We start from the raw sequence: 15,193 nt of genomic DNA, 5'->3' as shown, positions 1-15,193 counted from the left end.
AAAATGGCCCATCACTACGCTGACCACCTGAAGCTCAACAGACCCCGCTCATCACACGGATGCTGAACTTACCAAGGAGGCGGGATCCCCTTGAGGAGACAGACCTTCTCCTTTGCTGAGGTTTCCAAACAAAGCTGTGGAATAAAACTTGCCTTTTCTATTTAAGGCCATCCCTTTACTGCTAAACAGCTGGTCTGAGAGGAAGGCAGCGGGCAAGGTTAGAAAGAGAGGAAGAGGAGGATGGAGAGTGAGCCACGTGCAAGCGGGAAGGAAACCTGCTCACCCAGGGCCTGGCCCCCTGCCCACCTGCAGCTGCTGGGAGCTGTCGCTGAGGGTGTCCTCCCTGCGCCGGGCCTCCTCCAGCATCTGCGCGCTTTTCTTCTTCTCCACCTGCTCCTTGTGCTTCAGGTTTGCTACCTTCTTATTCTGGTCTTTCACTTGCCTGTGGATAAGGGGAGAAAAATCAAGCTCTTCATATACACGCACAAGAAAGAATGTTTATTCACCGACTTACACCACTGACCTCCAAAAACAGCTGAGAACCAGCAAGAGTTCCTGCTGCAAAACAATCCCTCCAACACTGCAATGCTCTTTCCCACCAATGGCAGCAAGCTGTTAACCAGGGCGTTTTGGGAGCACGTATTTAAGCGTGTACTTTATGAAGCACAATGAAATCGTAAAACAAACCAAAAAAAGGCATGGGATAGTGTGAAATGGCAGAAAAAGGAAATAAAATTCAGAGATTTTTGCTGGAAATATGAAAACAGCCTCTTGACATCAATGCTATGAAACTGTAGAATGGCTATTTAAGAAAGATTTGTAATACAACTCTAATTTTACCGTTATTAAATATTTGAAACTTTCAAAAAGCTATATATAACATATATGTATATAAAACACTCACATAACGATCCAGGGCCCCAGCTTAAGCAACAGATCACCCTATCTACTTCTGAAGCCCCCTATCCAACTCCACTGCCTCCACACTCAGAGAAGAAAACTAGACCAGGTGCTAGGTCACAGGTAAAGAAGACTAATTTCACCAGACTGCAATCACGATTACCAATCAAATAATAGGTTTAAGGCACTGCCCAGGAGAACATGGGCTCTGGAATGCAAGAGGATCTACATTTGTTTATGCTTTGACAGTCTGTGAAGCTCTTTACAGTCTCCTTACTCATTAGGTAGACAAGTATTCGGTTAAACACCTCTCTCATGTACCAGGCATGAGAAATATCAATCCATGAATAAAAATAGTTCCTGCTCTCAAACACCCCCCAGGCATCCAAGCACATACAGGGTATACTAAGTGCTATAAGAAAGTGCCCAGAAAAGGGGTCAGGGGTGGTCGTGATGATCGGGAAAAGCTTCCTGGAAAACGATCTACCTCTGAACTTTCCAAAGGTTAGTAGGTGAGAGAACAGCAGGACTAAAGCCCTGATAAAAGGAGAACGTGTCCCGTTGGGAGACGCTACATTCACTATGACTGCAGCTTAAAGCTGGAGCCGCAGGACAGAGGAAAAGGAAGCCAAAGGTAAACGAAAGCCACATAATTACATCGTGCTGAGCAAGGAAGGTGCAGTTTATCCTAAGTGTGTAAGACTTTATGTAGGGAGATGTATAATCAGATTTCCAAACTTTTGGAAACAAATCGAAGGGGATTCATGGAAACAAATCAAAGGGAGGATGCAACAGTTAGAACTCATTCAACTATGCCTAATAATGAGACCATACAAGCCACCATGGTCTATATTTAATTAACATCCTTTAAATCAGGTAATGACAGCCTGTGGTGAGGTCTCCTCTCAACACAGTCTATAAAAGTTGCTTTATCTCCAAACTACATCATCATGGTTTGTCTGATAAAATACAGGATATCCAGTCAAATTCATATTTCAGATAAACGACAAATAATGTTTTAGTATAAGTAAGTCCCAATATTTATGACATATTAACACAAAAAATATTCAGTGTATATCTGAAATTCAATTTTAACTGGGCATCTCACATTTTTATTTGCTTTTATTTTATTTTTATTTGACAACCCTATAGAAACTCAAATCTTGACGAATTGTAACATTAGTCTTTCCTCCCTTCTCTATTGAATTTGCCATCTTTAGCTCATCTACAGAATACCAGGTAGTTATCTACGACTGCTATCTAGAAAAGCAACATTTACCACTTCTCAACGCATAATGGCGTGAAATTCAATACTCTTCAGTGGAAGAGTTGGGTAGATCAGCACAAGTCTGTGTTCACACACTTATTTCTATCAATGAATCATCCAAAACAGTAACACTATTTTATTTGAGGAGAAGTTAGTTAACAGAGGTGTGGCTACACTGTGCTTACGTGGCCTACTACAAAAAACTCCAGGCAATATTATTGCTTGAGAGGAAAATAAATTAGGAAATATACTCTTGAACAACAAAGGTATTTAAGAACGCCAAAAGAATGACAAATGGAAGCAAAAAATGCAATTAACAACAGATCATTCTCTCAGACGATAAACTCTTGCCCATACGTCGAACTCCTTGTAAATAGATCCCACAGGGTCAGAAATGCTCTTGGCCTATAGAGCCCTGAACACTTTGGCTGAAAAGTAAGAAAATAACTAAGCCCTCACAATTCTACTAGACTTCTTTTTGTGAATGACATCTTATGAGGTTTTAGTGAGTAGCATCGGTCAATAATGAAAAAAGTTTTCTAAAATGTGCAGAGAAATGGTTGTATGATCTAGTTTGATTTTAGAAATCAATGTAGAACTCTTTCAACAAACTAGATGAAACAGGCTGTAACAACAGGAATGTACTTGAGCAAGTCATAAAGTATTTAAATTTTATTACATAACAATACAGGGACTCTGGTCTTAACACGATTAGTAGGAAGCATCCCACAGATTCCAAACATTTGTCATGAAGACAGGTCTGCAAAGGCCACTGCTAAATAAAACATGGGTAATAATAATATTGCGCTTAATCTGTTTAGATCTAAGAGTGAAAGAGATGACATTTATAGGCCTAACTTCCTGAATGTCTTGCCTTTAGCCGAAGGTGCTGCTATATAATAAAAAGCAAAGATGAATTATGGACTGAATCATGTCTTTTCATCTAAACATGGAATTCATTCTTTGTATTCATTCTCTGGGGCTAATGTCACTGAACAGGAACTAGAGAGATGTGTGTTTAAGGATACAGAGTGTGAATCTTTAGTCATCGTCACTCTAAATAAAATCTCTGCTCTGTACACTGAATGGAAAGGCGGACAGAGGAAGGCAGGGGAGGAAGAGTAGAAACAAATCCATTCAAAATGGAAAAGCTCAGTGGAGACACGAAAATACAACACTGCAGGTAATTGTCACTATTAACACAAAATAGGCTAAAACAAACACTGAATGAATAAGTACCTTGCCCAAAGTTATACAATGAAGTAGTCTAAACACCCAATTCAATCTCAAACCATCAATAAATTATATTCTCTTGATGAGTTATTCAACTGGACTTGGCAAAACTGTAATTAAAATGGTGAAATGCTTCTATATTAAAAAAAAAAGTACTGAATTCCAATCTAGAATGACAAGAGGGTTTTTTATATATTACAGCCAAAATGATCCTTGCCACTGGAAAAACAAAACTTGTTATATTTTTTATTACTTGAAAAATAAACTTATTTAGAAATAAGTATAGTTTAATGGCATTTACTGTTAACTAAAAATGAATCAGCTAAGAATATTATAATTAACCTAACTTGTAACTCAGAGAATTATGTCTACACCAATGACTTCCATGGACAAATTCTTCTGGAGCCTTTCATAAGGTTTTGTTTGGAGACATTTAGATCAAAATCTGTCATGCAAAAATCAAAATACAGAACAAAGTGATAAAACTTCCCAGTAAAACTATGAGAGCCCTTGAAGCTTAAGTTAGAGAGGAAAGTCCTCCAAATACAAGTCAAAAGCCTTCATGATATTTTTCTCCTAAAGCTGAATTGTGGTCAGACTTGGAATTATTTAAGTGGTACCCTAACTGTTTTACTACAATGTGGAGAAAATATTTAGAGTAGAAAATTGGAAAATCACTTTTAAAATGCTTGCTTGCTACTTTTATTGTAAATACTGTAAGATTTCTTCCATAATGAATATGGTCTATTCAAAGTAGGGTTCCATAAAATGTTTAAAAAACAAAACAAAACTGCGTCTTTGGTAGTAACAAGTCAGGTGACCAATAATGGAGATGAAAAAGGAATTTTTTAAAAGAACGTGAGAAACATCAAGAATTCAGAAACATGTAAAAGAAGAAAAGCAAAACAGGCCAAAAACTGTCAACAAGGTGGTAAGAGAGCTAGCAGAAAACAATGCCACATAAACTATTAAAAAGCAGAGCTCCAAAAAGAAGAGAGAGAGTCAAAAATCTAACACACCAGAAAGGCCGGTAGGCCCGAGACAGACAAGTCCACTAAATTTGGCAGAGTACCAGTGAAGCAATTTTAGCACAGCACTGAGAAAAGATTCCAAATTATATTGCTTTGGAAAATAAATGGGAAGTGTGAATGTGGAGGCATCAAGCATAAATGATTCTTTCAAAAACTGTGCAAATAAATAGAAAAGAAAAAGTAAAAGGTAAAATTAAGATACTGTAGTGAATTGAAACCAACGAAAAGACACTGGAAGGATTGCTTCCATGTCTTTTTAAGGATGGGGAAAACCAGGATATGTTTTATGTTTGGGAGAGTCAGTGGGAAGAAAGCGAAGAGAAACAGGGAAATAAGGAGAAGGAGGATTCAATTTATGGAACAAGGTTTTGAAAACTGGTCAGAGGGAAGGAATGAACAAGAAATTTAGCCTCGGAACAGAGCTGGGACATTTGTCCCACTGACAAATGTAAGGTAAGGATGAGTGAAGAGAGACATTCTGAGACTGCTGATACGTAGAGAGAAGGAAGAGGATGGTTAAGAACCCCTCCGTGAATTAGATTCGTATAAGTAATTATGAAACAAAAGTTTATTTATTTTTTTAACACACACCCCAAACAAACTGCTTATTTTTTAAGAGTCAAAGGTAAGAAGACTTTTTCAGAAATATTGTCAAGCACTGAGGAGAAATATCAGGGAGAGAGATTTGGGAAAGAGAACCTTTTTCCCAAAAAAAACCTCAACCTCATCTTTCTACCTAGAATAGAAGTTTCAGCACCTGAAAAATAGAGTCTGAAAATGTCATTACAGAAGGGACACGGCTTCTTTTATCATCTTCTACACATAACATACACAGCTTTGCACTTTCTGTTAATAGTGACAGGAGTCAAGAGCAGTGTAGTGTTTTAAAGACACTGAAACGTATGGCACCGTACTATGGTATCCTGGACCGAACAGGACTCCATGAAAAAAGCAAAAAGGAGTAATCATAACAGCTCCATTTACTGACTGCTCACCTAGTGCCAGACGCTGTTCCAAGTGCTATCTGCATTAACTCATTCAAAGTTTACAACAACCCTTCAGATATTAGAGAACTACTCCAATTTTACAGATGGGAAAATTACAGATGAGAAATCTACCTAAGAACACCTGAGCAATCTGGGACTCTGATTCCTAGGCTAGAGTGCATATCATATAAAAAACCCTGAGGCTGAAACGAGAATATCTGGCTTCAAATCTAAGTACCACCACTAACTAGTTGGTTCACCCTAGATGTAGAAATCACATTCCCTAATCTCAGACCCTCATCAGAATAACAATCTGTCCTGTGTAACCCACATGCTGACAAGTACTTTTATAAACAGTAAACACATATGATGTTGTTACTATTAGAAAATAGCTGGTAGGTAAAACGCATGTGGTATTAACAATATTTTCTGAACCCTATCAGAAATTCTCACACCTTAATTTACATTGCCATGGCTCACATGCAAAATAAATAGCGTTTAAAATGCATGTTTCTGATTGTTTTCTGCCAGCTTCCGTTACTAACTTACTTACTAATGAAGATAGATGAGTTAGAGCTACTTAATGGACTCTGTACTTGTGTTACTTGCCTAAAAAGTGGAAATTCACGAACCTCTCCACATACTTGCTGGGAAGATCAACTGAAATAAAACCTGTAAAGCTTCTCCCACTGAGCCTCTGACACGTGAACAGCAGGACTGGTGGTTGTTTTTGTCACCACCAGTTCTACCATTCAGCAGAGTCACAAAACAAACCCCAAACTGAAAGGGTATTTGTAGGTTTGTGTACGTGAAATAATTCAAAGGTTCTTATAAAAATCCACACACTGTGGCAACGTTCCCTCCCTCCTTCATGCTGCACTTTACCTACAAATATAACAGCCAGAATGTCTCTGGATGAAAATATAATAAAATTAAAGCAATATTTTTCACCTCCTCATTCCTCTAGTGGCTTCCTTTCATCCTCGTTTCTCTCTCAGTCCAAACCTGGTCAGTCTGATTCTCGCTTTCTGACCACTCTATCTTTTGAAGCACAGAACCGTGAATCCACTCTTCCGATAAATCTAAGATTCATGACATTTTCTGCACTCACAACTGAATTTCTAGACATCTCGTTCCTGGGATAAGTTCCATCATTTCAGTTGCTTATAGGAATTCAAAGACAACGTTAGTATACAATGTTCTGTTGCATATCTTTGTTTTAGGACAAGCATACTGACCTTGAGGTGAGACTGAAGGAAACGGCAAATCCAGGAAGAAAGTGTGAAAGAGAAAGTTAGAAACAATTAGTGAGGGCAATATTCAGAAACAATATTATTCACGGACATAGACAAAATATAAAGCACAGGATTAGAGAAGGGAAAGGAGTCACACAGATTCTGCACTGGCAACAAAAATTAGTAATTTCAGATTTTCAACAAGTGTATTTTCATATTAGATTACACCACTGTACCTTAATGTAAGTTTCTAAAGGGACAAATTTTGTCTAAAATTTACCATTTCCTAGGGCAGGAAAAAAAGTAGTTTCTTAAACACAAAGGAAAAGAAAAGAAGGCTAGCTGCTCCCCTTCTCGTTTAAGTAGCTAACTGTGATCCTACAACGTCAGTCAGCTTAGTTCTACACACACCTATCTTAGAACTGACAACTCCTTTACCCACCCCAGTCCATTTCTTAGACCCAAGTTATCCAGGAGCAAAAGCAGAAAAACACTGACAGCTTCAATTATTCTGTAGAATACAGAACTCTGATTCATTTGGAAAATTTTGAAATAATTTTCTCAAATGTGAAAATAATGTTTTCCTAATTACACCCATTATTTCTCATTCCAAATCTATCAAATCCACCCCCAATGGTGCAATCTAAAAGCAATAATGAAGAATATATGGCTCTATAAACCTCACTTCATTTCCAATACTGCTCAGCAGAAAGAGATGCAAAGTAGCCATGCTTCATATTCCTACCGTAGCACGAAGCCCCTGAGGTTCATTATTGTTTTTCATAACAAGCAGTTTTCCCTTTTTCAAAATTAATCAATTTCATTGAAAATAGTATCGATATTATATCCTCCAAATACTTAAGACTTCTAACAGCCAGTGCCATCCAGCTTACCTTCAGGATCTAAATTTTACTTTAAGCATCTAAAACAAGAAGTTTATTTCTTGAATGCAAGCACCATTTCAACTTGCACGTTAATGTTTTCTAATATTTCAGTACTAAAATGAGAGTTTTTTAAAATTCATTTTCAGAATAATGAAAGGCAAGGATAACAAGATTTATGATCGCCATTATATAAGATAAATAGATGAAAAACAGAGAAACAAAATGACAGACAAAACTCCTCACAACCACACAGCGAATACATGGTGGATCCGTGAGAAGAATGTAGGTCTGCTGACACACCTCCTGGGCATACTTTATATGTCCTATGATGCTTACAGATTCCTGGAGGGATCTACAAAAATCCATGGGTCTTTGGCATTTGGAAAACAGTGCAGATCGCAGACAATGTTCAAAGTCAAAGAGAGGCCAACTTTTTACCTAAATGACTATTCACAGTGCTCTTTTTTATTTTTGTTGGTTATGACACATTACGTTAGAATAATTTTAGATCAACAATGACACTCACTAAAATCTCATATAGATGCAAAGCTTTATATGAGACACAAGAAAATCCCTGAGAAAAGAAAAATGAAGCTTATTCCTGTCAAGAGCGAGCAACCTTAAGGATCTTTTTAACTAATTTACAGTTCAGGAGCCTTATTTCACTTTGGCATCAAACTTTAGCTCTTGGGAAATAAATTTAGGAGAAAAAAAAATCTGCATATAGAATAACTATATATAATTCTAATGTTTCCAGTGTAAAGTAAAAACTTGAGGTAACAATCAAAATTTCTATCAAGACTGTAATAAATTATAAGGTGCTGTGCCCACAAGAAACTTTAGGAAGATGGCCTAATAGAATTGACTATGTAAAGCTGTGTGATTTATTCTTCTTTTAAATGAAATCAGTGAAATTCATCTCGGAGGAAGAAGAAAGAAACAAGCGGCCCCCCCAAGAAAGCAAGCTGAAGCCAGCAGGATCAGATAAAGAACCAGTCACCTTCCGTTATAACACTCGCAGCATCTTGTTTTCCCTTTTTCTTTTCATTTTTTTAAACACAACCCATTCTCCCTCAAGAAAGCACACACAATCACCACACTCATTTCTCCTCTGTTCCAACTACGTCAAGACCACATTCACTGACACTGCCCTTCGTGGATCAAAGATACATGACTATAAATTTAAAAGTAAGGAAATGGGGCTTCCCTGGTGGCGCAGGGGTTGAGAGTCTGCCTGCCGATGCAGGGGACACGGGTTCGTGCCCCAGTCCGGGAAGATCCCACATGCCGTGGAGCGGCTGGACCTGCTGAGCCTGCCCGTCCGGAGCATGTGCTCCGCAACGGGAGAGGCCACAATGGTGAGAGGCCCACGTGCCGCAAAAATAAAAAAATAATAAATAAAAGTAAGGAAATGCTTTAAGGAACCATTTTCCTCATGAATTGTATACTAGTTTACGCCAAATCTATATACAGCTTAATATTAATTTCCCTATGGGAGATTTCTGAAGACATTAAGTTGAATGATCCATTTGGGATTTCTTTACAGAAAAAATATTTACAAATATGAATATTAAATATGTAGGTTTATATTCTCAGGTTATACTGTGCCATTGATGCCTGAATATACTGTGATATCAATATAAAATCACAAACATAAAACCCACTTTCCCAATGAAAATGTCAAAAACAATTTTAGGTCAACCTAAGCAAATAAACTTTCAGGATGCAGTTAAAACAGTCAAATATCTAATTATAATAGTAAACATATTCATCTGGTTACACACATTTTAAACGGAATACATGAGAAGATAACGTTAACTTGGAAATACCCCCTTCCACCCCCAGTCACTGAAATAAGTTTATTCACTCTCTTTGCACACATCTTCAATATCAATTCACCAAAGGAAGAAGATGCGCCATTACTTTATGTGTTACTAAGAAATAAAAAAATATATACCAATTAAATCACGCCATTATTTATTCACGTATCCCAGTTTCAGTGATGTTAAAATGTAAAAATACAAGTTAGAATTGGTATTTCACTGTGACAGAAGAGGAGAGAGGTTATCTATACTTTTGTTTAACCTGCAGATAGAAAAGTAATCCTATTGAATTATATTAAATAAGAGTACTTAATGCATATGCATTTACTTATATTTTTACCGAAAGAAAAGCATATGTGCAATGGTAAACATATTACAAACATATAGGAGAAACAAATATAAAAATATATTCAATATCACAAACAAGGGTATAAGGGACTGTTAAATCTCCATCTGTTTGATGAAAGGTCTGAATGTGCGGGGGATGGGAAGATAAAAAGGGAAGAAATGTGGGATGATTAGACAGTAAAATGAGAAACGAACTGTGACCCTATGTTTTAAGGTATGTATTTATTGGGCCCACAACAATGTACAGTCTTGGGACAGAATGTGATAGATACTATAACAAAAGCACAAAAAAAAAAAAAAAAGGACAGAGGAATTACTACCTAAGAGAGGTCAGTTTAGTTTTTTCCCCCAAAAAAGATAACAATTAAAAAGGGTCAAATTCCCCCAAATGAATAAGGGGAAAGAAAATTTTGGTCAAAGAGAAAATACTCAGAAAAAGCAGATAACAAAAAAGCATTCATCTCCTAATTCTAAAGCCCAGTTTTAAAGAAAACAAAGAGTTAAATCTACTAATATCAGACCAAAAGTTGGAAATATCCTGTAAACTCTAAGCTTGCCAACACATTTTGAAAGATTTATAAAAAATAAAAATAACTCCATTTTCATTACATAAAATTTCAGATAGTAGTAAGCTTTAAAAGCAAATAAAAAAACTTAAAAGGTCATATCCTTGAGCCATGAGGATTTAAGCCTAGCAACTATCTTCCCTAAATTCTCCAAATACCACCAGAGAAGTACTTTCTCTTACACATGCACACGTGCAAATAACACCACAGACTAAATCTCACTCCTGGCATAATGGGAAAACGACCCCATTCTTTGTGTTCAAGCTCAGTTCATTATTTTGATCTTGAACGACAGAAGTATAGATTCCTCTCACTTACCAAAATGAGGTTAACAGCTACTGCTTTAGCAATTTAGACAGTTAATTCAGGGGCTAACTACCTTGAGCCTGAATTCTGAGCAAACTGGTAACACCCTTACTTTAAAACAAAAAAAATCAAGCAGCTCCAAATCTTAGGAATAGATCACACACCAGTTTTTTAACAGAGCCAGTTGTTTATAAATCAGAATGTAGTTCCCTTGGAAACATTATAAACACAGGTTAAGTTTTCTTGCTAGCCCACAAAATTTAAGTTTAATCATGATGTAAAAGCCTAGAACTAATAGTTCTAGATGAGGTCTGGAAAAGACAGCAAAGAAAATGAAAGCGACCATCACAAGGCAGAAAAACTAAGTTTCCTCCTAATATTATAACTACTTACAAGACTGGCCCCAAAATGTGTTTATGTACCTATACGTGTGTGTGTGTGTGTGTGTGTGTGTGTGTGTGTGTGTGTGTAAATAACAACGCTGGTTCCTGGTTCTCTTGCCTTTGTCAGAATAGTACCAATAGCAGCACATTATGCTAGCCTTCCCTCTCCGTTTTACATCTCCATCTACGCTACAGTTCTAGGACCTGAAATTAGGAGCCTGGGATCCAAAACAACCGGCTAGCCTTCTATCCAAACAAGCTCTCAAGCCATTATCATTAATACTCGTCACAAAAATCAGAAGACCAGACTTAAGAGTCTGAAGTTCAACAAGAAGCCCCTCTTCTATAATAATTCTGTATCCTGGGGCACACATTAATTGAGTATGTTAAGTATTACTTCCCAGGAGAGCTCAACCAGACCGCAAATGGAAACCTCCTCACTGAAATTTCTAGGTACCGGCAAGCTGTAGAAGAACGCCTCTGCCAGCCTACAGAGGAAAAGTCCGCTCCTTGCTGGAGCTCTGGTCTTCTGAGGTTAGATGATAAACTCCTTGAAGGCAGAGATTTTGTTTGTTTTGCTCCCTGTTGTGTCCCCAGAGCCCAGAACAGTGACCAGCAAATAAGAGCTTTCATAAGTAGAAAAATTAATTCATTAATTAATGAAGAAGGAAAGGGTATATTTTGTGGCAAAGAGAAGAGTGAGTTATGGAAAGAAAAACTAAACTCACAGATTGGCTACTATTCTCAAGGTCTTGATAACTACAAATCTTACTAACAGTAGTGTTTTTAGAGATGCATATTTAAAGGGAGAGTAACCAGGTAAAAGGAATAAGGAATAAAAAGAACTTTAGGGCTTTCAAAGATTAAACATGTCTAAGAAAACATGTCCTTTCTTCTCATCTTTTAATCCCTCTTATAAATTTCAAAACACAACCCCAAATGAAATCTATATCCATTAAAATTCCAGTTTTTATATTCCCACAAATCAGGAAATATAGTAAATCCAAATTTCTTATAAATTATTTAGGTTATACAATATTATTCCATTATTATTTACATCACTGAAAATTCCTAACTTTCATAAACCAAAGGCAATCCTTGATACCTAAATTATGTGAAAAATCAGAAGATGGGTGTCATTCTCTAAACATAAAAGTTTCTAAGTGGGATGCTGAATCTAATTTAAATAAACCTCACATTAGAGTAAATTGAGGATTTCTAATGCAAACACCAAACTCTGCAGATTTATTAGTGCTTCTGTATCAGAAAACAAAATGTAATAAAGCAAATACAGAAGCAAAATTATGCACGGGGGATAATGCTCCCAGTATACTGCCATGGCATGGGTATTTAGCTAAAGGGACATGAGTGAAAGAGCAGACAACAAGCAATTCTTTCAGGAGTCTGAAAAGATACTACTATCAGAATTTCATCAGCCTACATTACTAAACATTTTAAACATTATGCCAAAGAAAAGGCTATTCATCATGCATCTAAACAGAAACTATAATATGCTCACTTTAGAAGAGAAATATTCAATTTACATTTTGGGTTCCTCATGCTAGTCTAAATCAATCTACTTATATAGCATGCCAATCTTTAGGTTTGTTTTTACTATTATTTTCTCCCTTAAAATCATCTGTGGAGACTATCCAGAACCACCAGGCGATGCCTTTCTTCAAGTGTCAACCTGGGTAGGCTACAGCACCCAGTTAACTTTATCCAACACTAATCTAGATGTTGCTATGAAGGTATTTTGTGGATATAAGTAAAGCCTATAATCCATTTAAGTAAAGGAGATTACTATCCCAGATAATCGAAGTGGGCATATCTCAATTCTTTGGAAGGCCCTAAAAGCAGGCTTCCCAAGGAAAGAAAAGAAATGTTGCCTGTGGACCACAGTTCTGCCCCATGCTCACGGGAGTTCTATCCTGCAGGTGATCTCCTCCTGACAGCTTTCCCATACACGTTTCAGACTCGCTTAGCCAGCTGCTGACAATCATGCAAGACAATTCCTTGTAATAAATCTGATATATATATATATAATCATATATATATAAATATATGTATGTATCTCTCCTACCGGTTCTGCCTCTCTGGTTGAACTCCAACTGAGACACACCATAGTATGGAATATAAATTTAGAAATAGTACTTCTTAGATTTAATTGGGAAAAACATTTTGTATTTTCAGATGTATGGGTAGGCCTACATAATCCTCATTTTAAAACTGCAGTAGCTCAAGACACTGGTACAACACTAAATCATCTGACAGGAACTACTATTGTTCTGTAAGAGCAGTGTAAGGGACTATTTGTTTTTCTCAAGACCACAAAGAATAAGTCTGGGAATTCTTCATGATTTAATCTAAACCTATTAATATTGGAGAATCTTATATAAGTATTAGGAAATTTTAAAAGAATAGTAAGAATTTTCTTTAGCCCAATGATAACATTCTGCTGTCATTTTTGCACTTAGAAGGTTGCTGAACACCCGGTAAAAATGCATGCTACTTGCTGAATCAGGGTGTGGCACTACAGCTGCATCACCTGAGAGGCTACTACTTAAAGGGCACTCCAGCAAAAGAACCACCACATAAGAGATGGGCTAGAAATCAAGAATAAAACAATTATATCCAACAATATCAGAATCTTACCAGAGAGAACACATACTTTATCCACAAGCAATGGACCTAAGAGGTACTGCTCAACTGGATATATAACCGGCTGGTTTTTAATTCTGATCAAGCAAAACCCCCAGCAAGCCCCAGCAGCAGCAGGAGTGGCAGCAGCAACTCCTCTAGTACAGAACTGTAACCTTACTTAACACTCACTTTCCCAGGAAGTCCCAAACAAACCCCCCTGACAGTTCAGGGACAGAAACGTGGAGTGGAAGGTACAAAGTGCGGGAGGCTGGCTTTCTGACGAACAGCATGGCCAAGAGGGATATGAACACAGACAGACACAGAGACCAAAACCCCAACGGAACAGGACCAGGATAAGACAAGCCAAAAGAAAGGTGAAGAAACTCAGATGATAAATGACAGGGAGACAGACACCCACACACAGGAAACAGTGGAACAGCAACATAAGAAGCAAATGGTTAGTAAGAAACACAGCAGCCACACATACACAGCTCAGTACTAAAAATCTGGGAAGAAAAGGCATAAAATAATTCCAATCATCTTTTATTCCCATCTTAAACTACGCTGCTCAATAACAAATTACAAAGCCAGTAGCAATTGAGTTTTTAAAACTGTTTCTTTTCTTGGTAGCCAAGAAACTGTGTGTCGAATCTTAAAATAAGATTACAATGTTACATGACCAGAGGACAAAATTCTATAGTACTTTTTCAAATTTATAAGTAATATTCTATGGAAAGAACAGATCATTTACAACTCTTTCCCAAAATGTGAGAAATATAGTGGCTAATAAAAGCTATCTGGTGTGCTTTGGATACAAATATAGATTTAATTCTATTTCTTACTCTCGTTCAAATCACGTCCATCTCCCAAAATCAGTATTGGGTCCAAAAATGAATTGAAACATTTTTCAAGCAAGGTATCTGTAATAGCAAGCAATAATTTCAATGCAGAGCTCTAATAAAAAAAAATCAAACTGTAAAATAAAACTTTATCAAGAAATTTCTTTTCTGAAATACTGAAATACATTTAGTGGGAAGTCACTAATCCATCAGAAGTATCGTATTTTAAAATCTATGAAATTAAGATCTGAATAAAAGTCTGATTTCAAAAAAAATTAAAAATATAAAAATAAATAAAATCTATGAAGTAGTGCTGTTGATTTCAGGGTGACACAAAAGCAAAGAAAGGCATGTACTCACGTAAGTATGTAAGGAGAGAGAGAGAGAGTGTGTGTGTGTGTGTGTGTGTGTGTGTGTACATACGCACGTGTGCTGGGGGTAAAGATGCAGTGCAAACAGGGAAGACGTACAAAAACCATACATAATCTAATCTTGAGACTCTGATAACTTGTTAATTCTGATTTAAAGAACTTTATCCACCCATCTTATCCAGAACCAGACCAGAAAACATGAATAGAGTTAATATCAAAATAAGAGGAAACAAATGAGTAGGTGATCAGCTCATTTATTCATACTTTCAACTTAGTGAAGAAGAATTGTGAGGGTTGGACTTTATCCTTTTAGTTTTTTGAAAATCAAAATTCTATGGGTACAGAACAAGAGGAAAAAATTACTTCTAGGGGAAAATA

General features: G+C 36.8%; 1 protein-coding gene across 3 annotated transcripts in view; it reads right to left on the bottom strand.

The window, feature by feature from the left end:
• ERC1 (ELKS/RAB6-interacting/CAST family member 1) overlaps window positions 1–15,193 on the bottom strand; it is a 357,838-nt gene that overhangs the window by 224,835 nt on the left and 117,810 nt on the right. For 2 of the 3 annotated variants that reach the window (XM_065886875.1, XM_065886877.1), the window contains one exon: window positions 307–442. In XM_065886875.1, the coding sequence (XP_065742947.1) occupies window positions 307–442 (136 nt within the window). Of the gene's footprint in view, window positions 1–306; window positions 443–6,655; window positions 6,668–15,193 lie in introns of all 3 variants that reach the window. The other variant, XM_065886878.1, reaches the window with a different exon arrangement.

This window comes from Phocoena phocoena, chromosome 11 (assembly GCF_963924675.1).
Source record: "Phocoena phocoena chromosome 11, mPhoPho1.1, whole genome shotgun sequence".
Classification (NCBI taxonomy): Eukaryota; Metazoa; Chordata; class Mammalia; order Artiodactyla; family Phocoenidae; genus Phocoena; species Phocoena phocoena.
The sequence above is the reverse complement of the archived record's forward strand: the minus strand, read 5'-3'. Positions and strand labels throughout refer to the sequence as shown.